General features: G+C 51.5%; 1 protein-coding gene across 3 annotated transcripts in view; it reads right to left on the minus strand.

Annotated features, from left to right (window-relative positions):
- Positions 1 to 8046: 8046 nt before the first annotated feature.
- The window catches only part of IFFO2 (intermediate filament family orphan 2), a 69099-nt gene continuing 50699 nt past the window's right edge, over positions 8047 to 26446 (minus strand). Inside the window, exons 5-10 of one of the 3 annotated variants that reach the window (XM_064171951.1) lie at positions 25684 to 25824; positions 23744 to 23886; positions 17240 to 17360; positions 14220 to 14309; positions 11112 to 11242; positions 8047 to 8266 (exon numbers count right to left, since the gene is read on the minus strand). In XM_064171951.1, coding sequence (XP_064028021.1) covers positions 8161 to 8266; positions 11112 to 11242; positions 14220 to 14309; positions 17240 to 17360; positions 23744 to 23886; positions 25684 to 25824 — 732 coding nt within the window. In that variant the 3' untranslated portion in view covers positions 8047 to 8160. The remainder of the gene's footprint in view (positions 8267 to 11111; positions 11243 to 14219; positions 14310 to 17239; positions 17361 to 23743; positions 23887 to 25683; positions 25825 to 26446) is intronic. The other 2 variants (XM_064171953.1, XM_064171954.1) reach the window with 2 other exon arrangements.

The raw sequence follows: 26446 nt of genomic DNA on the forward strand, positions 1-26446 counted from the left end.
CTCAACCTGCCCTGCCACAGCTTCAGGCTGTATCCCCTTCTTCAGTCCCTGGCTGCCTGGCAGCAGAGAGCCCAACCCCACCTGGCTACAGCCTCCCTGCAGGCAGCAATGAGCTCTGCCCTGAGCCTCCTCTGCTGCAGGCTGCACCCCCCCAGCTCCCTCAGCCTCTCCTCACAGGGCTGTGCTCCAGGCCCTCTCCCCAGCCTTGTTGCCCTTCTCTCAACACCTTCCAGCACCTCAACATCTCTCTTGAATGGAGGAGCCCAGAACTGGACACAGCACTCAAGGGGTGGCCTGAGTAATGCTGAACATAGGGGCAGAAGAACCTCCCTTGTCCTGCTGCCCACACTGCTCCTGAGCCAGCCCAGGATGCCACTGGTCTCCTGGCCCCCTGGGCACACTGCTGGATAGCCCGAGACAAGAAAGTGGGGTTGACCTGAAGTGGTTTTATTTCCAGAAAGGATAATAGGGCTGCTGAAAGGTGCTTAGCTGTTAGGGAGCTTGAAAGACCTGAGGCCCCGAAATCTCTTGCTCCAGATCTATCCCTTTCCCCGATCCAAACCCAGAAGCAACTTTTCGCCTTCAAATGTGTTCTGCAAGCCAAGAATGAGCACACAGAGGCTTTAAAGCAGGAGTTTGGTATTTATTTCATAACTTTTTGTGTGGTTTTTTCTTTTCCTGTTAAGCAGAGGACGACTGTGACCCGTTTCATGGCCAAGCTCCCGCACGCCCCTTGTCGCCCAGAAGCCCCGCGGGGAGGACGCGACCGATGGGTTGAGTGACGAAGGATGAACCCCTTCCAGTGATGGACGAAGTGCTCTGGGGAGGCAGCAGGGCTGAGGAAGGATGGATGGACACAGGGCAGAGCCCAGAGCGGTGTCTGATCGGGGAGCAGACCTGGAAGGGGTTGGCGAGGTGGAGTTTGGCACTAAAAAAGGAAAGGCGAGATAATCCGGTGGAACTCGGAGGAGGCTGAAGGCTCCTGGCTCTTGCCCGCGGCTGTTCCTCAGTTCTCCCTGCTAAAGTGGATTAGATTTGTGAAGCCTTTGATGGTCCAAAAAAAAAACAAAACCCAACCAATCCACCTCGAGTGCCTGTACCATTTGGGTCTGCTTGGAAATTCCCTAGGATGGACTTGCAGCCACAGAGGGAATCAATTTGCATCCCGGGGAGCCGGTTCAAGCCTTCGTCCTTTCCTCACCGACTTCCATCAGCAGTTCATTGGGGTTTGGGGTTGGGTTTTTTTTTTGTTGTCATTAAAAGAAGCTAATATACAGAATACAAAGCACAATATTTACAACCTTACAGTAAACAGGTTCGTTTCCACACTGATCAGTAGTCTGTTTGGATGTGTACAAAAGAAATTCTTAACATCACAGGGTTGGAAGGGACCAGAGGAGATCATCGAGTCCAACCCCTCAATGTGACCTAAGAGGAACTGACAAGAAGTGACACAGCATGGGGGGGAAAAAAAAAAAGAGTCATCAATACCCTCCACTTAAACACATTAAATAATAAATATTCCTTTTATTCATTTTTCTCTTTGAGTTTTGGCAGAACCTTGCATATGTGCACACTTTAGCCGCAGGTTAAGGTGTTCTGAGGACTAAATTGCTTGTGAATTGCTGTTGGTGAAACCACATTGCACAAGAAGTGAGCTTTTAATCATCTTCAGCCCTCCCTAAATAGAAATAGGAGGATTTCAGGGTGAGGGGGGATGGAAAAAACAGTGTTATATTGTGCAGGGGATTGTCAGTTTGGGGCTTCCCACAAACTCACAGGGCCTTGGGTTTGTGGTGCTGGGGTGGTTCTGCCATGGAAAGGACACAGGTTTTTGAAGTCACCCCAGGGGCTGTTTGAAGCATTTACATCCTGATTTCCTCCAAAAAAAATGGAGCCAGGCAGACCTCCAAGCGTAGCTTTTGCTTACAAAAGTGCTCCTCTGTTGGAGTGCCTCAAATTAGGAGGGAATGGTGATTTCTAGAAGCATCAAACACCCACTTCTGAAACATCATTTGTTGCTTCTTCAAAAGAGAAGCTTTGAAAGGCTCCCACAAACGTGGAAGGGTCTTAAGACACTGAACTACACACACAAATCAAACCAGACAGAAAGGAATTGATCAAGTGTTCCATCCCTGCTCTGCCAAACGCTTGGGTTCAAGCCTTCAGTGCTCCCCTCTTCACAAAGGGGTTGGCAAGAGATTGAGTTAAGAATTTGGCAGGTAGTGTTTCTAGCTCACCTCCAAAGCCAGCAGGATTGAGCAGCAGGACACTACCGTGTGGCCTTGGGTTGGGGAGTTCTCATTTCAGACTGCTCCAAGGGAGGTTCTGCTAAAACCTTCCAAAAAGCAAGCGTTTGGGTGACAAGACAGAAGGCAAAGATGCTTCAAGTCCTGTGTGTGACCCTGAAACCATGCCCTGGGGCTCAGTGCAAAAGAACACTGAAGCAAGAGGTGTTAGATCCTCTCTCAGGGTGTTGCTACCCCAGGGATGCACTTTCAGTTCTGAAGCTTGCTGGCAGAAATCGCCGGTTAAACATCCAGCCCTGCAGTGGAGCACTCTCAAACGGGAAACACAATCTGAGACTTCCCAAGTAGTGCAGTTTCCTTCCTCACATGCTCCAACACAAACATTCTTCCACCTTTTTCCAGAGCCAAGAGAAACAGGAGGAAGGAAATAGCTGCTTTACGGAGACCGCACGGCTGTGAGCACCCACTGATGGCCGGAGCCTTTCCTCAGCCAACCTCAGGCTGCTTGACCCCACTTGGTTCTTTCTGCTGGCAGGAATGGTTATGCAATAAAAACATCTCACATTAGCAGCTTTACATCTATGTTCAGGCACGATTCTGATCTGTTCTTTTGGTTTATCAAGTCCATCCCAATTTATTCCGCTGTTGACGATTTAGCTTCCAATCAAGGAGAACACAAACCTCATACCCTTGGGATTTAGGGAAGCAAATGGAAGTTTGCCTACTCCAGCAGAATGCTTCACCATCAGGGGGAGGAAAAAAAAAATCACAGCCAGGGATCAGCAATACTTCTGCAAGGGCAGAAAAGCTCTTAACCTGCTCAGCTTTCCCATTCTTGCTCCGGGGATGCTGTGGGTGAGTGCTTCACAGCCGTACCTGTCCTATTGTGTCTGCATGGTGGCTTGAAACCGACTGACAACTGAGTCCCCACCCAGAGCAGAAGGATCCTTTAGGAGGGAAAACAAATTGCATTTGCCAACAGAATTCTGTTGGCACTTTCAAAACTTCTGAGAAAAAAACAAGACTATGTGCTGTGTTTTTATAACCAGGTTACACATTTAGCTTAATGACTTTTGTTCTTTCATTACATCCACTGCCCCCCAAAAACACTTCTTGTGTTTAAAGAATTTTGCTTTCTCTTCGTGTGAGCTAATACCATCAGAGAGTCAAGAGAGTTGGCAGAGAGCTCCAAGCTCAGCCAGCCCAACCTAGCACCCAGCCCTGCCCAACCAACCAGACCCTGGCACTCAGTGCCCCAGCCAGCCTTGGCTGCAACACCTCCAGCCACACAGACTCCACCACCTCCCTGGGCAGCCCATTCCAATGCCAATCACTCTCTCTCACAACAACTTCCTAACAACAGCCAGCCTCAACCTGCCCTGACACAGCTTCAGCCTGGGGCCCCTTCTTCTGTCCCTGGCTGCCTGGCAGCAGAGCCCAACCCCACCTGGCTACAGCCTCCCTGCAGGCAGCTGCAGACAGCAATGAGCTCTGCCCTGAGCCTCCTCTGCTGCAGGCTGCACCCCCCCAGCTCCCTCAGCCTCTCCTCACAGGGCTGTGCTCCAGGCCCCTCCCCAGCCTTGCTGCCCTTCTCCAAACACCTTCCAGCACCTCAACATCTCTCTGCAATTCAGGAGCCCACAACTGGACACAGCACTCCAGGGGTGGCCTGAGCAGTGCTGAGCACAGGGGCACAAGAACCTCCCTTGTCCTGCTGCCCACACTGCTCCTGAGCCAGCCCAGGATGCCATTGGCTCTGCTGCCCACCTGGGCACTGCTGCCTCCTCTGCAGCTCCTCTCTCCCAGCACCCCCAGGCAGGTCCCTCTCTGCCTGGCTGCTCTCAGCCACTCTGTCCCCAGCCTGTATTGCTGCTTGGGCTTGTTGTGGCCAAGTGCAGAACCCTGCACTGAGCCTTGCTAAATCTCATCCCATCATCACTAAGTCATTGAAAACAAGAAGAAGAAATGGTTGTACCACATTATTCTTTGGACATCTGTTGACCATCATGCAGCCACAAAAGCCATTGAAAAGGTTAGTTTTGCTTCTGTACAAACCCACTGTAGGAAGTGGAAGCTGTTCATGATGCCACCAAGGAGCAGAACAAACAAAAACCTACACCAAACAATTTTGCTTCCTTGAAATCCCCCTTAAAAAAAAAATATAACAACTCTGGAACATTAGGGAGTATTTTTTTCTGATTGTTATAGTGTAAAAAAGTGTCAATATGACACCTCAGTAAGAATAGGAAACCAAAAAAAACCCCAACCCCACCCAAATAAAGTATTTACAGCTTTACAAAGGCGACCCAAACCCCAAAAAAAGCAAGAGGTCATCAAAATCATTTCCAGCATTTTCACCAGGTTTTGTTTCTGGCAAGTTTTTGATCTGGTTTCTACAGACCAACAGGGCCACATCAGCAGCATTGCTCTGCAACTAAACTAAAAGACCTCCTTGGGAAACTGGAATCCAAAGAGCAACCCCTTGTTAACTCCTGAAAGGTCGACCATAGCCTAAAAGAAAGGACCCCCCCCCCCCCCCCCCCCAAATCCCAAGCCTGCAAAGACCTTTTTTGCTTCTTTATAAATGGATTACATATGGTTATACAAAACAGACACCAACCACCATGGTGACTTACTGTCATACACATCACCACCATACACATGACATCTCTACTCTAGACCCACATCCCTCACACTTAACCAGCCCTCAGAATAGATGCTCCTCATAATTATGGCTAGGAGATAAACCAGAGGTTCCAGCTCGTTTCAACAGCTCCATTACTGCTTCCTCACTTGCCTCTCACCCTCAAACTGAGGATATTGCTTCCAACTACTAGTTTCCAAGCCAGCTTTTTTTTTTCTCCCCCCTTCTAGGACAATGAATTTTAAAGGGGAAAAAAAAAAAAGACACCCCCCCCCCCCAACAAACAAACATTTCTCAGACAACAGAGCTGCTAAGCTGGACAGCTGTTAAAATCTCTGCACTTCTCCAGTCTCAGAGAGCATTTCCCAGCTGAGGAGAGCTGGCCAACAGTCTCCAACGAGGCTGTTTGCCCAGTGCAAGGAGAATGCTTAACAACAAACACCTCCACCAGAGTCACTAAAGCATCACAGGCATCCAGCTTTGGCAAATGATTTCTCAGCCTCGTGAGAAACTCCTTATTAGCAGCTGAAGTTTGGTAACAGGCTCAAAAACCTTAAAGAGTACTTGATTGAAAACATGCAGCCCCAGCCCCCTCCACCAAAAATACCTCTTTTTCTGCCCCTACCCCACCCCTAACTTGCAGCCTTAGCAGATTTACCACTTGGGCCACCTAAGAGATACTAGAAATGAGCACTGTGGCATAAAGTTTCTCTTCCAGAGAGAAGTTATCTACATTGACATGATGAACCAGGCTTTGCAAGAGGCCCTAACCCACACCACAGGAACCAAGAAGTTGGTAGATACACTACTGAGTACCTGCACCAAAGATTTCTATCAGTGAGGAAACCTCAAGAATACCCTTGGATCTATTTACTGGGACAGAAGCCATCCATTGTGGATTGTGGCTTCCATACTGTGGATCCAGATGGATCATCCTGCTCCTCCCTCCCTGTTCTGAAACACCCAGGGAGCCTGCTTTGATTGATGTGGCCTAAAAGCACCAAGCAGGAGATGGGTCCAAAGAGTAACAAAACTCCAGGCAGCAAACCAGGACACTCAAATGGAGCAGCCATCCCTGTAAACCACAGGTCTAAGTGCAAGCAGAAGCCCTCTGAGACCTTGCTCCTCTACATCACTGCCCAGGAACATGCTGTTTGCTCAGCCACTTGTGATCTCTCTGGACATAGCAACAGTGATCCCTCCTGGCTGGATGCTTACTGAGTTCAGATCAATCCATAAAAGGCTTGGAAACAATACTTAGGGAAGCTAAAAAAGATTGCCCAGCTTTACCTTCACACAAGACTGAGAGGGAGCTTCCATCAGGTGTTTCCCTGCCCAGTCCTAGCACTGCTCCTACAAAGGAGTTTTGAAGCTTCCTGGCAGAACAAAAATAGAATGAAAACCACATTTGGTATTTGCTCTGAGTCTTGCAGCTGCCAGTGAACTACACAGTCAACCTTCAGGCAGGATTAGCTACACTTTCAGGCTTGGTCTAAACCAAAACCAACCAACCACATTCTTGGCTGAGGTTTATACCCTGTTTTTACCTGGCTGAGGTGCTACAATTCCCATTAACGACCACAAACAGCTTGATGGTGATGCCAGAGGTTCCTCAAACACCACCAAGTGATTTGACTTTGGATGCTGCTTTCTCCTGTGTTTCAAACTCGACAAAGCCTCACAGAGAAAGCACATGGTTGTTCTCCCCCAGTTCTAGGGCAGCTTGGGATTCATCTTCCTCCTAAGAAGGATGACAGGATTTCCCAACGTGCAGCATGACTGAAGAACAGAGCTCTGCAACTCAACCCAGTCTCACATCTCAAGCCTCCATCTAAACCATCACATGTCACTTTGTCCTGATGCTTCACCCATCCTACTCTAAACCTCATGAAAGCAGCATAAAACGGAGCCACCTCCCTGCCAGCAAAGTAAAATCTGCAACCACCACGGTTTAAAGTTAAATAAAACCCCAACAAACCTGAAAGGAGGAAGAGGAAAACACAGAACAAGACAGAGACAGAAGGGCTGATTGCCCTCTTCATCCAATCACTGGAAACAAAGGCATCACGAGACAATATTCCTCCTCAAAGGAAGCTCTACAGAGAACTACCAAGTGCAGAAGTGGTTTTTAGCTTTCCTTTCCCCACCAGCTAAGTGTAGCCCAACAGGGACCAAACATTCCATAGAAATAAGGCCAGCTTTTTTTTTGTTTGTTTGTTTGTTTTTGCATAGTAGTTTATCAGTGATAGTCCCACCCCACTTGAACCCACTTCTTTGGCCACCTGCTTTGCCACCAAGCTGAGACCTGCTGCTTCAGATCCTGGAGTTTAGCAGAAAGCTTGGACCTACTTCTAAATTCCTTCACCTAGAAAGATGAAGAAATCCCTTGGATTATTTTAATCCTAACAAAAAAGGCTGGCTGTGAACCTGCTGTCAAATCCCAACGTTTGAACAGTTCCATTTGGAGCCATTCTGGGTTGAGCCAGACGTTGCCAATTGTTACTTACACCACGATGGGGTTGGCTTTTCCTTTGGCCACTCTGCCTTTTGCCAATCAGTGCAGCAGATCAATAAAACCCAGCAGCTTATTGAAGTACCCAAAGCTTTTTGCAGCACCATTCTCTGCTGCTACCAGGTTACATTTAAGTCATATATATATATATATATATATTATTATATATATATATATATATATAACCACTTGCTATTAATATTTCACTGGAGCTCAAATTGGCTCAGCCTGGGGCAAAGGCACAATTAAACCACCACGGTTTTCTTACAGGACTCTGCAGTTATGATTTGTAGAACAATAGAAATTTACAGCACCAATCCTTGGGTGGGGTGGGGATGCTTGGAGGAATGAGTCCTTAGGAACCCTGTGCAAGGACTTCTCAAGTCTTTTTTCTTGTGGTTTTGCTTTCTTTTCTTTTCTTTCTTTCTTTCTTTCTTTCTTTCTTTCTTTCTTTCTTTCTTTCTTTCTTTCTTTCTTTCTTTCTTTCTTTCTTTCTTTCTTTCGTTTTGTTTCTTTCTTTTTCTTTCTTTCTTTTTCTTTCTTTCTTTTTCTTTCTTTCTTTTCCTTTCTTTCTTTTCCTTTCTTTCTTTTTCTTTCTTTCTTTTTCTTTCTTTCTTTTCCTTTTTCTTTCTTTTTCTTTCTTTCTTTTCCTTTTTCTTTCTTTTTCTTTCTTTCTTTTCCTTTCCTCCCAGGAGTTTATTGTTTTCTGATCTTCTCTTGTGTCCTCCCTTTCACTGGAATGCTCCAGCTACGTATCAGCTGACCATGGGCTCCACGTCCGTCTCTCTGTCCAACTCATCCTGAATGTCATCTGTGTTTCCTGAGTCGCTGCTGGCTACAGAGCTGGGAGATGGAGAATTCCTGTGGGGAGATTCAGATATAAAAAAGGTTCAGACAAAACAAAAACAACAACAACAGAAAGAAGTATCAGAGAATTATAGAATGGGAGAGGTTGGAAGGGACCTCTGCAGATCGTCCAAGTCCAACGGCTCCTGCCAGAGCAAATCAGTCATAGAATCAGTCAGGGTTGGAAGGGAGCACAAGGAGCAGCCAGTTCCAACCCCCTGCCATGCCCAGGGACACCCTACCCTAGAGCAGGCTGCACACAGCCTCAGCCAGCCTGGCCTCAAACACCTCCAGCCATGGGGCCTCAACCCCCTCCCTGGGCAACCCCTGCCAGCCTCTCACCACTCTCCTGCTCAACAACTTCCTCCTCACCTCCAGCCTCACTCTCCCCACCTCCAGCTTTGCTCCATCCCCCCCACTCCTGCCACTCCCTCACAGTCTCAGAAGTCCCTCCCCAGCTTTTTGGTAGCCCCCTTCAGGTCCTGGAAGGCCACAAGAAGGTCCCCTGGGAGCCTCCTCTGCTCCAGACTGCACAGCCCCAGCTCTTTTAGTCTGTCCTCATAGCAAGAGGTGCTCCAGCCCTCTGCTCATCCTTGTGACCCTGCTCTGGACACTCTCCAGCATCTCCACAGCCCTCTTATCCCAGGGGCTCCAGAACTGGATGCAGGACTCCAGGTGGGGTCTCAGCAGAGCAGAGCAGAGGGGCAGAATCCCCTCCCTGGCCCTGCTGGCCACACTGCTGCTGCTGCAGCCCAGGCTCTGCTTGGCTCTCTGGGCTGCAGGTGCACACTGCTGGCTCACTCAGAAACACATCGAATGTGTCTTGAAAGTGGCCAGAGAAGGAGACTGCACAGCCTCTCTGGGCAGCCTGGCTCCAGGGCTCCAGCACCTTTACACCAAACAAGTTTCTCCTCCTATTCAGATGGAACCTCCTGGCTTCCATTTTGTATGCTTTGTCCCTGCACAGGACACCATTGAAAAGAGACTGGCACCTCCTTTTTTGCTCCCCACCTTTCAGAGCCCTGCTGTTCTGCTTTAAGCAAGTTCTCATCTTTAATTTAGTGCCTTCCACCTTCTGAGCAGCCTTCTGTTGCATCAGCAGCATTTTGTTTGACTCTGATGTGTCCATGACCTCACATGCTGTTACTGGGTTCTTTTTAAGACTGCTACATGACCCTGAACAAATTCAGATTCTCTAAAGGACAAAGCTGTGAGAGTTCAGAGGAGGCCACAAAGATGATCTGGGGACTGAGTGGCTGAGAGCAGCCAGGAGGAAAGGGACCTGGGGGTACTGATAGATAGTAAGCTGAAGATGAGCCAGCAGTGTGCCCAGGTGGCCAAGAGAGCCAATGGCATCCTGGGCTGGCTCAGGAGCAGTGCGGGCAGCAGGACAAGGGAGGTTCTTGTGCCCCTGTGCTCAGCACTGCTCAGGACACACCTTGAGTGCTGTGTCCAGTTCTGGGCCCCTCAATTCAAGAGAGATGTTGAGGTGCTGGAACATGTCCAGAGAAGGGCAACAAAGCTGGTGAGGGGCCTGGAGCACAAATCCTATGAGGAGAGGCTGAGGGAGCTGGGGGTGTGCAGCCTGGAGAAGAGGAGGCTCAGAGGTGATCTTATTACTGTCTACAACTACCTGAAGGGACATTGTAGCCAGGTGGGGGGGTGGCCTCTTCTCCCAGGCAACCAGCAACAGAACAAGGGGACACAGTCTCAAGTTGTGCCAGGGTAGGTATAGGCTGGATGTTAGGAAGAAGTTCTTCACAGAGAGAGTGATTGGCATTGGAATGGGCTGCCCAGGGAGGTGGTGGAGGCACCGTCCCTGGAGGTGTTCAAGCAAAGCCTGGCTGAGGCACTTAGTGCCATGGTCTGGTTGACTGGATAGGGCTGGGTGCTAGGTTGGCCTGGATGAGCTTGGAGGTCTCTTCCAACCTGCTTGGTTCTATGATTCTATGATCCAAGGGTTGGTGCAGCTCTGCTGTGAGGACAGGCTGAGGGAGCTGGGGATGTTCAGCCTGGAGAAGAGAAGACTCCAGGAGGATCTTAGAGCTGCCTGCCAGTAGCTGAAAGGATCCTGCAGGAAGGCTGCAGAGGGATTTTTCATTAGGGTGTCTAGAGACAGGACAAGGGGGAATGGTTTGAGGCTGAGGGAGAGCAGGGTTAGATTGGATCTGAGGAAGGAGTTGTGTGGTGTGAGGGTAGTGAGGCTGTGGAATGGACTGCCCAGAGGGGTTGTGGATGTCCTGTCCCTGGAGGTGTTTAAGGGTAGGTTGGATGAGACCTTGAGCAGCCAAGTCTAGCTGAGAGGTGTCCCTGCTCACGGCAGGGAGGTTGAAGCAGATGATCTCTGAGGTCCCTTCCAACCTGAGCCATTCTAGGATTCTATTGCAAAGCTGAGGAAGGGCTTAGGAAATGTCTTATGAAAAGTGGCTGAGGGAACTGGGGCTGTTTAGTTTGAGGAAGAAGAGGGAGAGCTCATTGCCCTCTACAACTGCCTGAGAGGACAATATAGAGGAGGGTGCTGGTCTCTTCTCACAGGTAATCAGTGACACAACAAGAGGGAATTGCCTCAAGCTGCAAAGAGGAAGGTTTAGATGAGAAAGGAGGAAAAAATATTGCCTGCAAGAGTGGCCAAACATTGGAACAGGCTGCCCAGGCAGGTGAAGGAGTCAGCATCCCTGGATGTGTTTAAAGGTCATTTAGATCTGGTTTAGTGGTGAACTTGGTAGAGTAGGGTTGGACCTGACAATCTCAAGTCTTTTCCAACCTGAGTGATTCCATTGCCTTTAAAACAACTTGGCAAGAAACAAGAGCAAGACAAATTCTTGCAGCACCCCTGGGCAGAGTGGCAATACCTTCTTACCTGTCAGCTGAACCTTTGATAAGCCTCCTACAGGTTTCCATTTGCACATCCAGGCCCCTTTTCATGCTGCACATTTCCATGTATTCGTGAAGGTGCCGATTCATGTCGCTCTTGGCCGTGGCCAGTTCCAGCTGGAAGGAAGAAGAGGAAATAATCAGCCTAAGGTGAGTTGCTAGCAGCTTCTCTCCCACCTCCACTTGATTTTACACAGTGGTGAGGGTGCTAAAGCTGTCCAGAACCAAACCAGAACATCCACACAATACATATCTCATCAGCAAGTTTGCAGATGACACTAAGCTGGGGGCAGATGTGGCTGGGTTGGAGGGCAGAAGGGCTCTGCAGCAGGACCTTGACTGCCTGGACAGATGGGCAGAGTCCAAGGGGATGGAGTTCAATAGCTCCAAGTGCAGGGTGCTGCACTTTGGCCACAACAACCCCATGCAGAGATACAGGCTGGGGTGGGAGTGGCTGAGAGCAGCCAGACAGAGAGGGATCTGGGGGTGCTGATTGATACCCGCCTGAACATGAGCCAGCAGTGTGCCCAGGTGGCCAAGAGAGCCAGTGGCATCCTGGCCTGCATCAGGAATGGTGTGGCCAGCAGGAGCAGGGAGGTCATTCTGCCCCTGTACTCTGCACTGGTTAGACCTCATCTTGAGTGCTGTGTTCAGTTCTGGGCCCCCCAGTTTAGGAGGGACATTGAGATGCTTGAGCGTGTCCAGAGAAGGGCAACGAGGCTGGGGAGAGGCCTTGAGCACAGCCCTACGAGGAGAGGCTGAGGGAGCTGGGATTGGTTAGCCTGGAGAAGAGGAGGCTCAGGGCAGACTTCATTGCTGTCTGCAACTACCTGAGGGGAGGCTGTGGCCAGGAGGAGGTTGCTCTCTTCTCTCAGGTGGCCAGCACCAGAACAAGAGGACACAGCCTCAGGCTGTGCCAGGGGAGATTTAGGCTGGAGGTGAGGAGAAAGTTCTTCCCTGAGAGAGTCATTGGCCACTGGAATGGGCTGCCCGGGGAGGTGGTGGAGTCGCCGTCCCTGGAGCTGTTCAAGGCAGGACTGGACGTGGCACTTGGTGCCATGGTCTGGCCTTGAGCTCTGTGCTAAAGGGTTGGACTTGATGAGCTGTGAGGTCTCTTCCAACCCTGGTGGTACTGTGAGACTGTGATATTTAATCTCAGTGTTGTACAGTGCCAATGCATTCGTCAGCTTGGGGAGTGTGTTTTAATCAGAGCTCAAAAGTGCTTTGAGTTTGTTTGGGGTGGGTTGGGTTGGTTTTTTTTTGGCCCTGCTGCTTGGCATCTTGTTTGTCTCCAGTAATTAATGAAAGCCTATTCTAGGCAGGGCAAAGGCAGTGAGAAGCTACAGCTGTTGTGTCTGGCAACCTCCAAGGCTACGTCGTGTAAAGCATTTCCCTGTGTGATGGTGGATATGCAAGGGATAAAAAGGGGTTAAAAGAAGAAGAGTGCAGTTTTATTCTCTTTGTTCTGAATGTTTTCTCTCCTCCAGCTACAGGCCATCATCTCTGGAGGGATTTTAAATCTGTGTAGATGTAGTGCTGAGAGATATGGTTTAGTAGTGTTGGGTTAATGGTTGGATTTAGAGCATCATAGAATGGTTTAGGTTGGAAATGATCTCAAAGATCATCTAGTTCCAGCCCCTTGCCACAGGCAAGGACACCTCCCACTAGAACAGGTCAAAGAATCCCATTTTATGCTCTCTGTAGTTTTCCCTATTCCAGGGAGTAACAAAAATTCAGGTTCATAGAATCACAGAATGGTTTGGGTTGGAAGGGACCTTCGAGATCATCCAGATCCAACCTCCTGCCATGGGCAGGGACATCTTTTCTCTAGCCCACGGTGCTCAAGGCCCCATCCAACCTGGCCTTGAACACTTCCAGGGAGGGGGCATCACAGGACCAGAGAATTCCTTAGATTGGAGAAGCCCTTCAAGCTCCTTGAATCCAATCTTTAGTTTCACACTGACAAGTCCTTGACTAACCCAAATCCCTCAGCACAACATCTCAGCACTGTGAATTGCTGTGGTTGGAAAGGACCACCAGCATCAGCCAGTCCAACCTTCATCCCAGCAGCCTTCATCACCAGACCAGACCCTCATGCACCACAGCCACTCTCCTCTTAAACACCTCCAGGGATGGTGACTCCACCACCTCCCAGGGCAGCCTGTGCCAGTGCCTGACCACCTGCTCAGGAAACAACTTCCAACATCCAACCTAAACCTCCCCTGATGCAACTTGAGGCCATTTCCTCTTGTCCTAGCATTAGTAACTGGGGAGAAGAGACAGCTCCAGCCTCACTGCAACCTCCTTTTAGGTAGCTGTAGAGGGCACTAAGGTCCCCTCTCAGCCTCCTCTTCTCCAGACTAAACACCCCCAGCTCCCTCAGCCACTCCTCACAGGCCATGTTTGCCAGACCTCTCCCCAGCCTCTTCGCCCTCCTCTGCACCTGCTCCAGCACCTCAGTGTCCCTCACAGGCTCACAGGATATCAGGGGTTGGAAGGGACCCAAGGAGATCATCCAGCCCAACCCCCCTGCCTGAGCAGGACAGTCCTATCTAATGCAGATCACAGAGGAACACATCCAGACAGGCCCTCCTGTCCTGTGGTGACCCAAACTGGACACAGCACTCGAGGTGTGGTCTCACAAGGCTGAGTACAGGGCCATGAGCACCTCCCTACTCCTGCTGGTCACACCATTTCTGATCCAGACCAGGATGCTATTGGCCTTCTTGGCCACCTGGGCAGACTGCTGGCTCATGTTCAGCTGGCTGGCCACCAACACCCCCAGGTCCTTTTCCACAAGCTCTTTGGGCAACCTGTTCCAGTGTCTCCCTCTCCCACTGGAAAGAATTTCTTCCTCATCTCCAGTCTCAATCTCCCTTCTTCAAGGTCTTTTCCAGCCTCAGTGATGCAATGATCCCCTGCTCACTCAAAAACAGTGCTGTGTAGAGAATGGTATTTAGAAACAACCCCAGGGGTATGGCCAAGGAAAACGTTTTTGTGTTCTTAGATATGCAGCACTGCAGCTTCCCTCTCTGGGTGTAGCAGACCAGAACACTCTGCATGTTTTCACATCCTCAGGATCCCCCTTCCTTACCTCTATCTGCCCTATTGTTTCTTGGTATTCTTTGTCTCTTGTTTTGAAGAAAGACTCTGTTTCGTGGATCAAGTTCCCCAGGTTTTCTTCCTGTAGGGGAAAAGGAGAACACAAAAGAATTAACAACAAACTGAGAAGAAATTCAGAAGCAGGCTGAAGATTTTCCTGTCTCACCTCACCCAGGAGTGCAGGTTGTTGATGACACAGAATCATAGAATCAACCAGGTTGGAAGAGACCTCCAAGATCATCCAGTCCAACCTAGCACCCAGCCCTAGCCAGTCAACCAGACCATGGCACTAAGTGCCTCAGCCAGGCTTTTCTTGAAGACCCCCAGGGACGGTGCCTCCACCACCTCTCTGGGCAGCCCATTCCAATGCCAATCACTCTCTCTGTGAAGAACTTCCTCCTAATATCCAGCCTAGACCTCCCCTGGCACAGCTTGAGACTGTGTCCCCTTGTTCTATTGCTGGTTGCCTGGGAGAAGAGGCCACCCCCACCTGGCCACAGCCTCCCTTCAGGTAATTGTAGACAGCAATGAGCTCTGCCCTGAGCCTCCTCTTCTGCAGGCTGCACACCCCCAGCTCCCTCAGCCTCTCCTCACAGGGTTTGTGTTCCAGGCCCCTCCCCAGCTTTGTTGCCCTTCTCTCAACACCTTCCAGCACCTCAACATCTCTCTTCAATTCAGGAGCCCAGACCTGGACACAGCACTCCAGGGGTGGCCTGAGCAGTGCTGAGCACAGGGGCAGAATAACCTCCCTTGTCCTGCTGCCCACACTGCTCCTGAGCCAGCCCAGGATGCCATTGGCTCTCTTGGCCACCTGGGCACACTGCTGGCTCATCTTTCAGCTACTATCTATCAGTACCCCCAGGTCCCTTTCCTCCTTGCTGCTTTCCAGCCACTCAGTCCCCAGCCTGTAGTGCTGCTTGGGGTTGTTGTGGCCAAAGTGCAGAACCCTGCCCTTGGCCTTGTTAAATCTCATCCCCTTGGCCTCTGCCCACCCATCCAGTCTGGCCAGGTCCCTCTGCAGGGCTCTGCTACCTTCCAACATCTCCACAGCTGCTCCTCGCTTGGTGTCATCTGCAAACTCACTGATGCTGGACTCAATCCCCTGTTCCAGATCATCAATGAAGATATCGAACAGGACTGGGCCCAGCACTGATCCAGATACTCTGTAACCACTTTCAGCCAGCAAACAAACCCCCCCTTGCACTGCCCACCCCGCCCCACTCGCCGCTTTGTGCTGCAATTATCATTTTCCAACGGCAGCTTTTTGCTCCCAAGCCCTTTCAGCCTCCACTGGCTCACAGGTATGCTCTGCACGCAGCTTTTCCCTATTGAAATTCTTCTCTTGCCTGCTCGATGAAGCCAGCTCACCCCAGCATGCTCCTGATGGAAAAAACCACCCTGCAAGAGCACTCTCTGTCCCACAGGGGACACCCTGCCAGACAACAGCCCCTCTTATCATCCCTGCTTTGGATTGCCAGCACAGCCTGGGCTACAAAACCCCACGCAGCACTATTTTTCATGCTGCCACAAAGAGCCTGCAACAACTTCATTGTTCTCTTGCATGTTATTCCCTACCCACCTTTTTCACCAGGAAAAGAAATTATCAGCGTTAATTACGTTTCCCATCCTTGGGCCACATCTGCAGCAGCTTTATCAGGATCCTACCTGGGATCAACGTCAGGCTAACCAGCCTAGAGTTACAAGAATCATTCCACTTATCCTTTTATATGCAGAAGGGCTTTAAAGGAGGAAGGTCACCAAAGAAGGGGGCTGGGAGCGGCGCCTAAGAGCCTGAAAAGGAATAAAGCCAGCGGAAGGAAGATTCAGGCATGTAAAGCCCTGTGTTAAAGACCAGCCACAGACGGAGCAGTCTTTTCTTCTGCACCTCCATCTACAAGCCAAATCTACCCTTTTCCCTTGGATAATTTTTCATTTAGAAGGATTTAAGCTTCTTAAAACCTTGCGAGTGGCGTTGCGGCGGGGCTGAGTCGGGAGCTGCTGCTGCGGAGAGCTGCGCGGAGGAGGAGGAGGAGGAGGAGGAGGAGGAGGAGGAGGAGGAGGAGGAGAGGTGCGGGCAGGGCTCTATGCAAATCTGCCTGCCGCTAATTCCAGCGCAATTAGCGCTCTGCCGCTCGCTCTGCCTGCTCCCAAAGCAGCTCTGAGCACGCTGCTGGCTGCAGCCCCAGCGCTTCCGAGCGATCGCTCTGCGCTTTCAGACCATACCCGAACGGGGGAGGTGGAAATTAAAGCACACATCTCCCCCCCCTCCCCGCCGGCAGCCAGCGCCGGGCGATGGGTAGCAGATTGCTGCCTCAGCATCTTTGCGCTGCAGGGACAAGCACAGCATCACAGTATCACAGCATCACAGTATCAGAGTATCACAGCATCACAGCATCACAGTATCACAGCATCACAGCATCATCAGGGTTGGAAGAGACCTCACAGATCATCAAGTCCAACCCTTTAGCACAGAGCTCAAGGCCAGACCATGGCACCAAGTGCCACGTCCAGTCCTGCCTTGAACAGCTCCAGGGACGGCGACTCCACCACCTCCCCGGGCAGCCCATTCCAGTGGCCAATGACTCTCTCAGGGAAGAACTTTCTCCTCACCTCCAGCCTAAATCTCCCCTGGTGCAGCCTGAGGCTGTGTCCTCTTGTTGCTGGCTGTCTGGGAGAAGAGCCCAACCCCCACCTGGCTACAGTCTCCCTTCAGGTAGCTGTAGACAGCAACGAGGTCCCCCCTGAGCCTCCTCTTCTGCAGGCAACCTTCTGACATGCACTTGGGTACTTCTAAATACTCAAGTTTGAAGGAGCAGAAGAAATGAAGTTTGGGGAATAAACTGATTGCAGAGGTTGAGAAGCAACCACAGAGACAAAGCCCCAAGAGGATTTTGAAATCAAAGCGAGTTTTTGCACCACTCAAACATGCAAAGGCTCAGCTGGCTCCAGGAGCTGCTGAGGGATATGGTTGCTGCAGAGAAAGGGTGGAGAAAATGAGGCAGAGGAACTCACCTCTCCTTGGAGGTCGATTGAAGGATTGCAGTTGGTGAAGTCTTCCCAAAGCAGCAATGTTTCCTCGTTCTCCTCCCAGGTTAAGCTGTCACAGTCATCGTCGAAGTCAAAGGTCTCACGACTGGCAAGGCAACAGGAAAAGCTTTAGTGGCCACAACTCCCAGCTGCAAATGGCCACAACCCCCAGCTGCAAATGGCCACAACCCCCAGCTCCAAGTGGCCACAACTCCCAGCTCCAAGTGGCCACAACTCCCAGCTCCAAGTGGCCACAACTCCCAGCTCCAAGTGGCCACTACTCCCAGCTCCAAGTGGCGACCACTCCAGCTCCAAGTGGCCACAACTCACAGCTCCAAGTGGCCCCAACCCCCAGCTCCAAGTGGCCACAACCCCCAGCTCCACTGGTAACCAACCCCACTCCAGCGGCCACAACTTCCAGCTTTAGTGGCAACCACTTCCCCTCTAAGTGGCAACCACTCCAGCTCCAAGTGGCCCCAACCCCCAGCTCCACTGGTAACCAACCCCACTCCAGTGGCCACAACTTCCAGCTTTAGTGGCAACCACATCCCCTCTAAGTGGCAACCACTCCAGCTCCAGTGGTATCATCCCCAGCTTAATGGCAACAACCCCCAGCACCAGTGGCCACCACATCCCCTCTAAGGGGCAACCACTCCAGCTCCAGTGGTATCATCCCCAGCTTAATGGCAACAACCCCCAGCTCCAGTGGCAACCACTCCAGCTCCAGTGGCCACAACTCCAACTCCAATGGTATCAGTCCCAGTGGCATCAGCCCCAGCTTAATGGCAACAACCCCTAGCACCAGTGGCCACCACGTCCCCTCTAAGGGGCAATCAATCCAGCTCCAGTGGCCACAACCCCAGCTGCAATGGTATCAGCCCCAGCTTAATGGCAACAGCCCCAGCTCCAGTGGCCACAATCCCCAGTTTAACAGCAACAACTCCAGCTCTAGTGGCAACTACCTCAGCTCCAGTGGCCACAACTCCCAGCTTCAGTGGCAACCACTCTCCCTCTAAGTGGCAACTACTCCAGCTCCAGTGGTATCAGCCCCAGCTTAATGGCAACAGTCCCAGCTCCTGTGGCCACAACCCCCAGCTTTGGTGGCAACCACTTCCCCTCTAAGTGGCAACTACTCCAGCTCCAGTGGCAACCACTTCCCCTCTAAGTGGCAACTACTCCAGCTCCAGTGGCAACCACTTCCCCTCTAAGTGGCAACTACTCCAGCTCCAGTGGCAACCACTTCCCCTCTAAGTGGCAAATACTCCAGCTCCTGTGCACTCCTGCAGGCAGTGGCCACAACCCCAGCTGCAATGGTATCAGCCCCAGCTTAATGGCAACAACTCCAGCTCTAGTGGCAACCACCTCATCTCCAGTGGCCACAACTCCAGTTCTAGTGGCCACAACCTCAGATCCAATGGTATCAGCCCCAGCTTAATGACAACAGCTCCCAGCTTCAGTGGCCACAACCCCCAGCTTAATGGCAACAACTCCAGCTCTAGTGGCAACCACCTCAGCTCCAGTGGCCACAACTCCAGTTCTAGTGGCCATACCCCCAGCTCCAATGGTATCAGCCCCAGCTTAATGACAACAACCTCCAGCTTAATGGCAACAACTCCCAGCTTCAGTGGCCACAACCCCCAGCTCTAGTGGCAACCACCTCAGCTCCAGTGGCCACGACTCCAGCTTCAGTGGCCACAACCCCCAGCTCTAGTGGCAACCACCTCAGCTCCAGTGGCCACAACTCCAGCTCCAGTGGCCACAACCCCCAGCTCTAGTGGCAACCACCTCAGCTCCAGTGGCCACGACTCCAGCTCCAGTGGCCACAACCCCCAGCTCCAAGTGGTAACCACCTCAGCTCCAGTGGCCACGACTCCAGCTCCAGTGGCCACAACCCCCAGCTCTAGTGGCAACCACCTCAGCTCCAGTGGCCACGACTCCAGCTCCAGTGGCCACAACCCCCAGCTCTAGTGGCAACCACCTCAGCTCCAGTGGCCACGACTCCAGCTCCAGTGGCCACAACCCCCAGCTCTAGTGGCAACCACCTCAGCTCCAGTGGCCACGACTCCAGCTCCAGTGGCCACAACCCCCAGCTCTAGTGGCAACCACCTCAGCTCCAGTGGCCACAACCCCCAGCTCTAGTGGCAACCACCTCAGCTCCAGTGGCCACGAATCCAGCTCCAGTGGCCACAACCCCCAGCTCCAGTGGCAACCACCTCAGCTCCAGTGGCCACAACCCCCAGCTCTAGTGGCAACCACCTCAGCTCCAGTGGCCACGACTCCAGCTCCAGTGGCCACAACCCCCAGCCCTGCTCCCTCAGCTCTTTAATTAATCATCTGGGGAGACTGAGAAAAGAAAAGAGGGTTTGAGAAGTGACTGAAAGGGACAATGCAGCAGCTGAAAACCCTCACAGTCTGTCCAAACAGGCTTTGCCCCTCTCCCAGTGCCTGCCTGCTGGGCTCTCTGCCACCCCAGAGCAGAATCAAAAGCTCCTTGTTCCCACTGCCGGTTCAAGGGCACAGTGCTGGCTCTGCCCTCCAGATGGAGCTGCACATTAGTTTCTCCTAGCTGTGAAAAGAAAATGATTCAAACGATTCTTTGCAGACCCAAGTCCAAAGCCAGGGTGAGGACTTTTACAAGAACCAGCCACCAGAAGCCTCCCTCCTGCTGCTGCTGCTGCTTTGCATGTTGAAGTTCAGCCAAGGTTTTCCCTGCAGCACTTCAAAACATCGTCCTCCAAAGGAGTGAAAGCTACACAAGTGAAAACTGACCCCCAAAAGGATATGCAGGGGAAGTTACAGTGCATTGGGGAGGCTGCACCTCAGGTTTGGGCATCTCAATCCAAGAAGGACATTGAGGTGCTGGAGTGGATGCAGAGAAGGGTAATGAAGCTGGGGAAGGGTCTGGAGAACAGCTCTGGTGGGGAGCAGCTGAGGGAGTTTGGAGTGTTCAGCCTGGAGAAGGAGAGGCTGAGGGAGAGGCTTTCTGGCTCTCTACAAATCCCTGAAAGGAGGTTGGAGTGAAGTGGGGGTTGCTCTCCTCTCCCTAGTATCAGGTGATAGGACGAGAGGAAATGGTCTCAAGTTGAGGCAGGGGAGGTTTAGGTTGGAGATTAGGAACAATTTACTTCCTCAGAGTGGTCAGGGATTGGAACAGGCTGCCCAGGGAGGTGCAGATGACACCAAGCTAGGAGCAGGTGTTGATCTGTTGGAAGGTAGGAGAGCCCTGCAGAGGGACCTGGCCAGGCTGGATGGGTGGGCAGAGGCCAAGGGGATGAGATTTAACAAGGCCAAGTGCAGGGTTCTGCACTTTGGCCACAACAACCCCAAGCAGCACTACAGGCTGGGGACTGAGTGGCTGGAAAGCAGCCAGGAGGAAAGGGACCTGGGGGTACTGATAGAGAGTAGGCTGAAGATGAGCCAGCAGTGTGCCCAGGTGGGCAGCAGAGCCAATGGCATCCTGGGCTGCATCAGGAGCAGTGTGGCCAGCAGGACAAGGGAGGTTATTCTGCCCCTGTACTCAGCACTGCTCAGGACACACCTTGAGTGCTGTGTCCAGTTCTGGGCCCCTCAATTCAAGAGAGATGTTGAGGTGCTGGAACATGTCCAGAGAAGGGCAAGAAAGCTGGTGAGGGGCCTGGAGCACAAATCCTATGAGGAGAGGCTGAGGGAGCTGGGCCTGTTTAGCCTGGAGAAGAGGAGGCTCAGAGGTGACCTTATTGCTGTCTACAACTACCTGAAGGGACATTGGAGCCAGGTGGGGGTGGCCTCTTCTCCCAGGCAACCAGCAACAGAACAAGGGGACACAGTCTCAAGTTGTGCCAGGGTAGGTCTAGGCTGGATATTAGGAAGAAGTTCTTCACAGAGAGAGTGATTGGCATTGGAATGGGCTGCCCAGGGAGGTGGTGGAGGCACTGTCCCTGGGGGTCTTCAAGCAAAGCCTGGATGGGGCACTTAGTGCCATGGTCTGGTTGATTGGATAGGGCTGGGTGCTAGGTTGGGCTGGATGATCTTGGAGGTCTCTTCCAACCTGGTTGATTCTATGATTCTATGGTGGAGTCCCTATCCCTTGAGGTGTTCAAGAAGCATGTGGCCATGGCACTTGGGGACATGGTTTAATGGCCATGGTGGGGTTGGGTTGAAGCTTGAGCTCGATGACTTTGGAGGCTCTTTTCCAACCCAACCAATCCCACAAATCCTCACTGTGCACTCAAACAACAAAGACACCACCACAGCCACCTAAGACTGGAGCAAACAGTGGCAGGAGTGACCTTTCACACTGTTGGCTGAGCAAGCCTTGGTCAGTTGTGCAATAAAGGAAAGTTCCAGGAGGCAGCTGAGTCCCTCTTGGTTTGAACAGCAGCAGAGGGGAACGCTGGTAGCTGCTCCTTGGCCTTGTTAAGGAGGTTTGACACAAAGCTCAAAGTGCTCCCAGAAAGAGGCTGCTTGGTTCAGGCTGATGCATTTTTCTTCCTTGAGCTCACTTCCTCTCAGGCAGATAACATCTCAGTGAGGAAGCTGAGGCCAGCAGTGTCTTTAGGAGGCTGAGGAGCTGGGCTAAGGAGACAGGCTGCTTGTGTGGAGTCAGCACAGCTGGGAAAAGGGATTTAAAACCCCAGCAAGCTTGGACAGACCTGGCTGGGCCTTTTCTTAGAGTGACAGAGTTGTTGTGATTGGAAAAGACCTTCAAGATCAAGCAGCCTGACCCACTCTGCCTAGGCTGGGGCTAAACCATGGCCCACCACATCTCCATGGCTTTTAAATACCTGCAGGGATGGGGATCCAACCACCTCCCAGGGCAGCCTGTTCTGGTCTTTGAGAAACCCTTCAGGGAAGAAATTTCTTCTCATGTCCAACCTAAACCTCCCCTGGAGAAAGCTGCAGCTGTTTCCTCTTGTTCTGTCACTTGATACAAGGGAGAAGAGACCAACTCCACCTGGTTCCAACCTCCTTTCAGGGAACTGCAGAGAGCCAGAAGGTCTCTCCTGAGCCTCCTCTTCTCCAGGCTCAACACCTGCACTTCTCTCAGCTGCTCCTCACCAGCCCTGTTCTCCAGACCTTTCAGCAGCTTCCTTGCCCTTTTCTGGACCTGCTCCAGCCCTTCAATGTCCTCCTTGGAGCAAGAGGCACAGAACTGAACCTGGTGTGGCCTCACCACTGCCCAGGACAATCCCTTCCCTGGTCCTGCTGGCTAATCCAGGCTAGGATGTTGGTGGCCTTCTTGGCCATTCAGGTACACCCTGGCTCATCTGACATCCCCAGCTCCTTTTCTGCAGGCACTCTGCCCCAAGCCTGGAGCTCTTTATTTACTACACTAAATAAGACTAAGAGACTAAAATCTAACCCAAAACTCTAACAAGAGGAAGTGTCCCACAACTTGTGTGAGTAATGTGCCCTCTAAGAGGTGAAATCTGAGTGCAAAGACGAGAGAGATGCTCTGAGAACAGAGCCTCTGGCAGCAGCAGCTAAGAGCAGAAGATGAGCTACTGCTCCTCAGAGGGTTTCTCACACACTCCCACGCCTGGAACACTGGCCTACATTGTGTGGGAAAACTCTGGGAATTCTTCCCTCTGCAGTCACTGCAGAAGTTGGCAGAAGTCACCCATACTCAAGTGCTGGGAAGGTCAGAGCTGCAGTGCTTCCTGGGGCTTTTCTCTGGTGAAAACAAACAGCAGAGACCCTCAAAAGTCTCACCAGGCTGTGGCCACATCCATCATGTCTACCACAGGATGTCTTTATTCCAGTCAGTCCTCACTTGGAGAGCTGTGTCCAGCTATGGCACACCCCCAGCACAAAGTGGGACATGGACCTGGGTCCAGAGGAGGGCACAAAAATCTCACCAAGCTGCCTCACCTCAAAAGTCTCACCAGGCTGTGGCCACATCCATCATGTCTACCACAGGATGTCTTTATTCCAGCCAGCCCTCACTTGGAGAGCTGTGTCCAGCTATGGCACACCCCCAACACAAAGTGGGACATGGACCTGGGTCCAGAGGAGGGCACAAAAATGATCAGAGGGCTGGAACACCTCTGCTATGGGGACAGGCTGAGAGAGTTGGGGGTGTTCAGCCTGGAGAGGAGAAGGCTTCAGGGAGACCTCAGAGCTACATCTCAATATCTGAAGGGCACCTACAGGCAGGCTGGGCAGGAACTGTTCAGAAGGACCTGTGGGGCTAAGGTGAGGGGCAGTGGTTTGAAACTGGAGCAGGGCAGATTGAGGTTGGACATCAGGAGGAAGTTCTGCTCAATAAGAGTGGTGAGATACTGGAACAGCTTGCCCAGAGATGTGGTTAGAGCCCCATCCCTGGACACATTTTTGATGTGGCTCTGGACAGCCTGCTCTAGTTGGAGGTGTCCCTGCTGAGTGCAGGCAGATGGAACAAGATGACCTTCGAGGGTCTCTTCTAACCCGACGCAATCTGTGGCGCTGTGAAACAAGGCAGCACTTGGATTTCTGGGATCCAACAGGTTAGGCTTTCTCCAGGATACTCACAGCTGGTTAAACATTCTCTTCATTTCATCTGTGATGTTCAAGGAACAGCTGACCTCATCATCAGAGAACCTGCCATTGTCTCCATCCTGTTCAGAGAGGTCGTCGTCAGACGTGAGCTTGCGCTCCTTCTTCTTGGAAGCCACCTTAATTGGAGAGAAGAGCAGTGAGCAGAGGGTGCACCTGAGGTGCTGTGCCATAAGGGGCAGAAATAAAGAAGGAGAACCATTAGGCTGGAGTGAGAGAAGTGCTCAGCAGCTCCCAGGGATGGCTGGGATTCAAGGCAGGAATCGCGTCCGTTAGTGGGTGGTGAACGCAGAGCACAAGGAAGCGGTTCAGAGGGGTTGAGGAGCAAAGCAAGCTGCAGGCTGCCAGCGCTCTACAGGCGTTTGTCTGCTCACTGACACCAGTCTGTGATCTACCAGAGAACATGCAGAGGTTTAGAATGATACAGGGCAGAAGCAGAAAGCTGGCAGGAGTGCCCAGGCAGCAGGCTTGAGAGCAATGACAGAACTCTCCCCCTCCTGCCACCGCCACAGGCTGTTGCTCCCAGCATTGGACCACCACCAAAGAGTAGACAGGAAGCCCTTCTAGGTAGCCTTTATTTTAGAGGCATTCCCACCCCATCAGCAGAGGCAGAGTGCTCATCTTCAGGCTGACAGAAGAAAGGTGAACTGAGCCACAAAAACACCTGGACCACCTCAAAGAAATGAAGTTCATAGACGTGCAGAGAACTCAAGGGATGCCCCTGCAGAGGGTGCAGAGGATCACTTCTTCAGCTGAGGGCTGTCAGCATGGAACATAGTCACAGATGGTGCCACAGAGTCACAAAACACACACTCCACTCCCAACCTGATGGATCTTGCCCTCTGTTTGGCACCTAACCCATCCTTTACTGGTGCTGTTCTCCCTGCTGATCATCTTAACCACTGTATGCTGGCCTCGAAGTTAGCTTTGAGCAGAAAGCCCCCTCAAAGACCAGAAGGAACCAGGTGCACAATGCCAGACAGTGTGGCTTAAAAGTCATCCTGAGGCTTCTTTGAAACTCCCTACATTCTGTGCCCAGTGGCTCAACGTGCTAGAAAAAGAACTGCCTCTTGGAAGGAGATTTGGGTCTCTCAGGGTGCATAAGATAATAAAACCAACCCATTGAGCATTCAGGCAACTTCACTGCAGCCAGTAGAGACCACAAGGATCTTCTCCAGTGGTTTTGTACAGCTGATAGCACACACTGTGGTTATCACTACACAAAGAAAAGCATCAGACTTAGTGGAAGACTGAAGAAGACACATTTAGATCAGAGGAGAGGGAAGCTGGGTTAATCATGGTTGAAATTCCAGGTCTGACCAAAGCCCAACTGCACTGAGAGTGCACTGAGCTGCTCCACACACAGCTGTTAACTCCTTGCTTGTGGAACACGGGAAAGGACTTTCCTGCTAGCACCAAGGAGCCACAGCAGCTCAAGGAAAGCAACTGGAGTTTCTAGTCTCACAAAGCAGTCACAGCTCACCACCACAGAAGCTTTATTTCTGGCCATGGAGCTGGAGCCAGAAATAAGAACGTTCAGCTGACAGTTCAGGGAGCTTGAAAGCTCTCACTTGTGAAGGGAACAAATGTGAGGAAGCCTTTTATACAAACCTAGCCCCTGCAATGTTGGGGGCTCTTTTAATCCCTACCTTCATTGTAGGCTACCAGCAGACTGAGAGCAAGTCTCCAAAGTCACCCTGAGGCTGCTTTTTCTTCCTGACTCCCTACCCTTTGTCCTCTTGGAGCAGCTCCTGCAGCAGCAAGCTACGCCTCGAGACCGATAAAGAAGGAAACGCATCTACAGAGAGGAAACCTCCAGAGAAGGCAAACGACCTAAGACCACGCTTCTCAACACTGCTCCCTTTTGTCCCCTCAACTTCTCATCCTACCCTCTGGAAAATTCATGGCCTAATCACCTGGAATATCTTGGAAACGTCTTCCGAGTTGCGCTGCTGCGCTACATCGCACAGCTTGGCTGTGATATCGATTCGCCGGCAGATGTCCATGTCCACCTTCATGGCCTTTTCTTGAATCTTTGTGTCCAGGTCTGTCATGGGCTGCAGGAAGGACAGCAGTGATTATCTTCTATTATTAGACAGTTCAAGGAAAGAAGAGATACCCCAACAGTATCTCTCTAACCCCAGGGCAATACCGTACTTAAGCCAAGGTTACGTCTGCTCCGGGGAAGGAAGGCAGTGCATGGACCAGACAGCTAAGAGTTAACATTCAGAGCTGGTTCTAAACAAGCTTTCCACTGGAGAGTGGTTTGCCACCAAAAAAAACCAACCAAACAACCATCAAAACCCACACTACCCACCCCAAAACACCTGCTAGATGTGGCCACGGGGCTCCACTTTGATGGAGCAACAAAACTTTGCGCCTTTGAATGGAACAACTTCAGATAATTAGGATCACTGAACTGTTTTGGTACCTTGAAGCTCATCCAGTCCAACCATTCTCTAACTCTGCCAAGGCTGGGGGCAAACCATGCACCTCAGCAGCTCTCAAAAACCTCCAGGATGGTCATTCAGCCACCCCTCTGGGCAGCCTGGTTCTGCCTTTGAGAACCCTTTCAGGGAAGGAGTTTCTCTTCACAGCCAACCTGAACCTCCCCTGGTGCTACTTGAGACCATTTCCTCTTGGTTTGGAGCAACAAAACTTTCCACCTGGAGGAGAAAA

Source organism: Pogoniulus pusillus, chromosome 36 (assembly GCF_015220805.1).
Source record: "Pogoniulus pusillus isolate bPogPus1 chromosome 36, bPogPus1.pri, whole genome shotgun sequence".
NCBI classification, from domain to species: Eukaryota; Metazoa; Chordata; class Aves; order Piciformes; family Lybiidae; genus Pogoniulus; species Pogoniulus pusillus.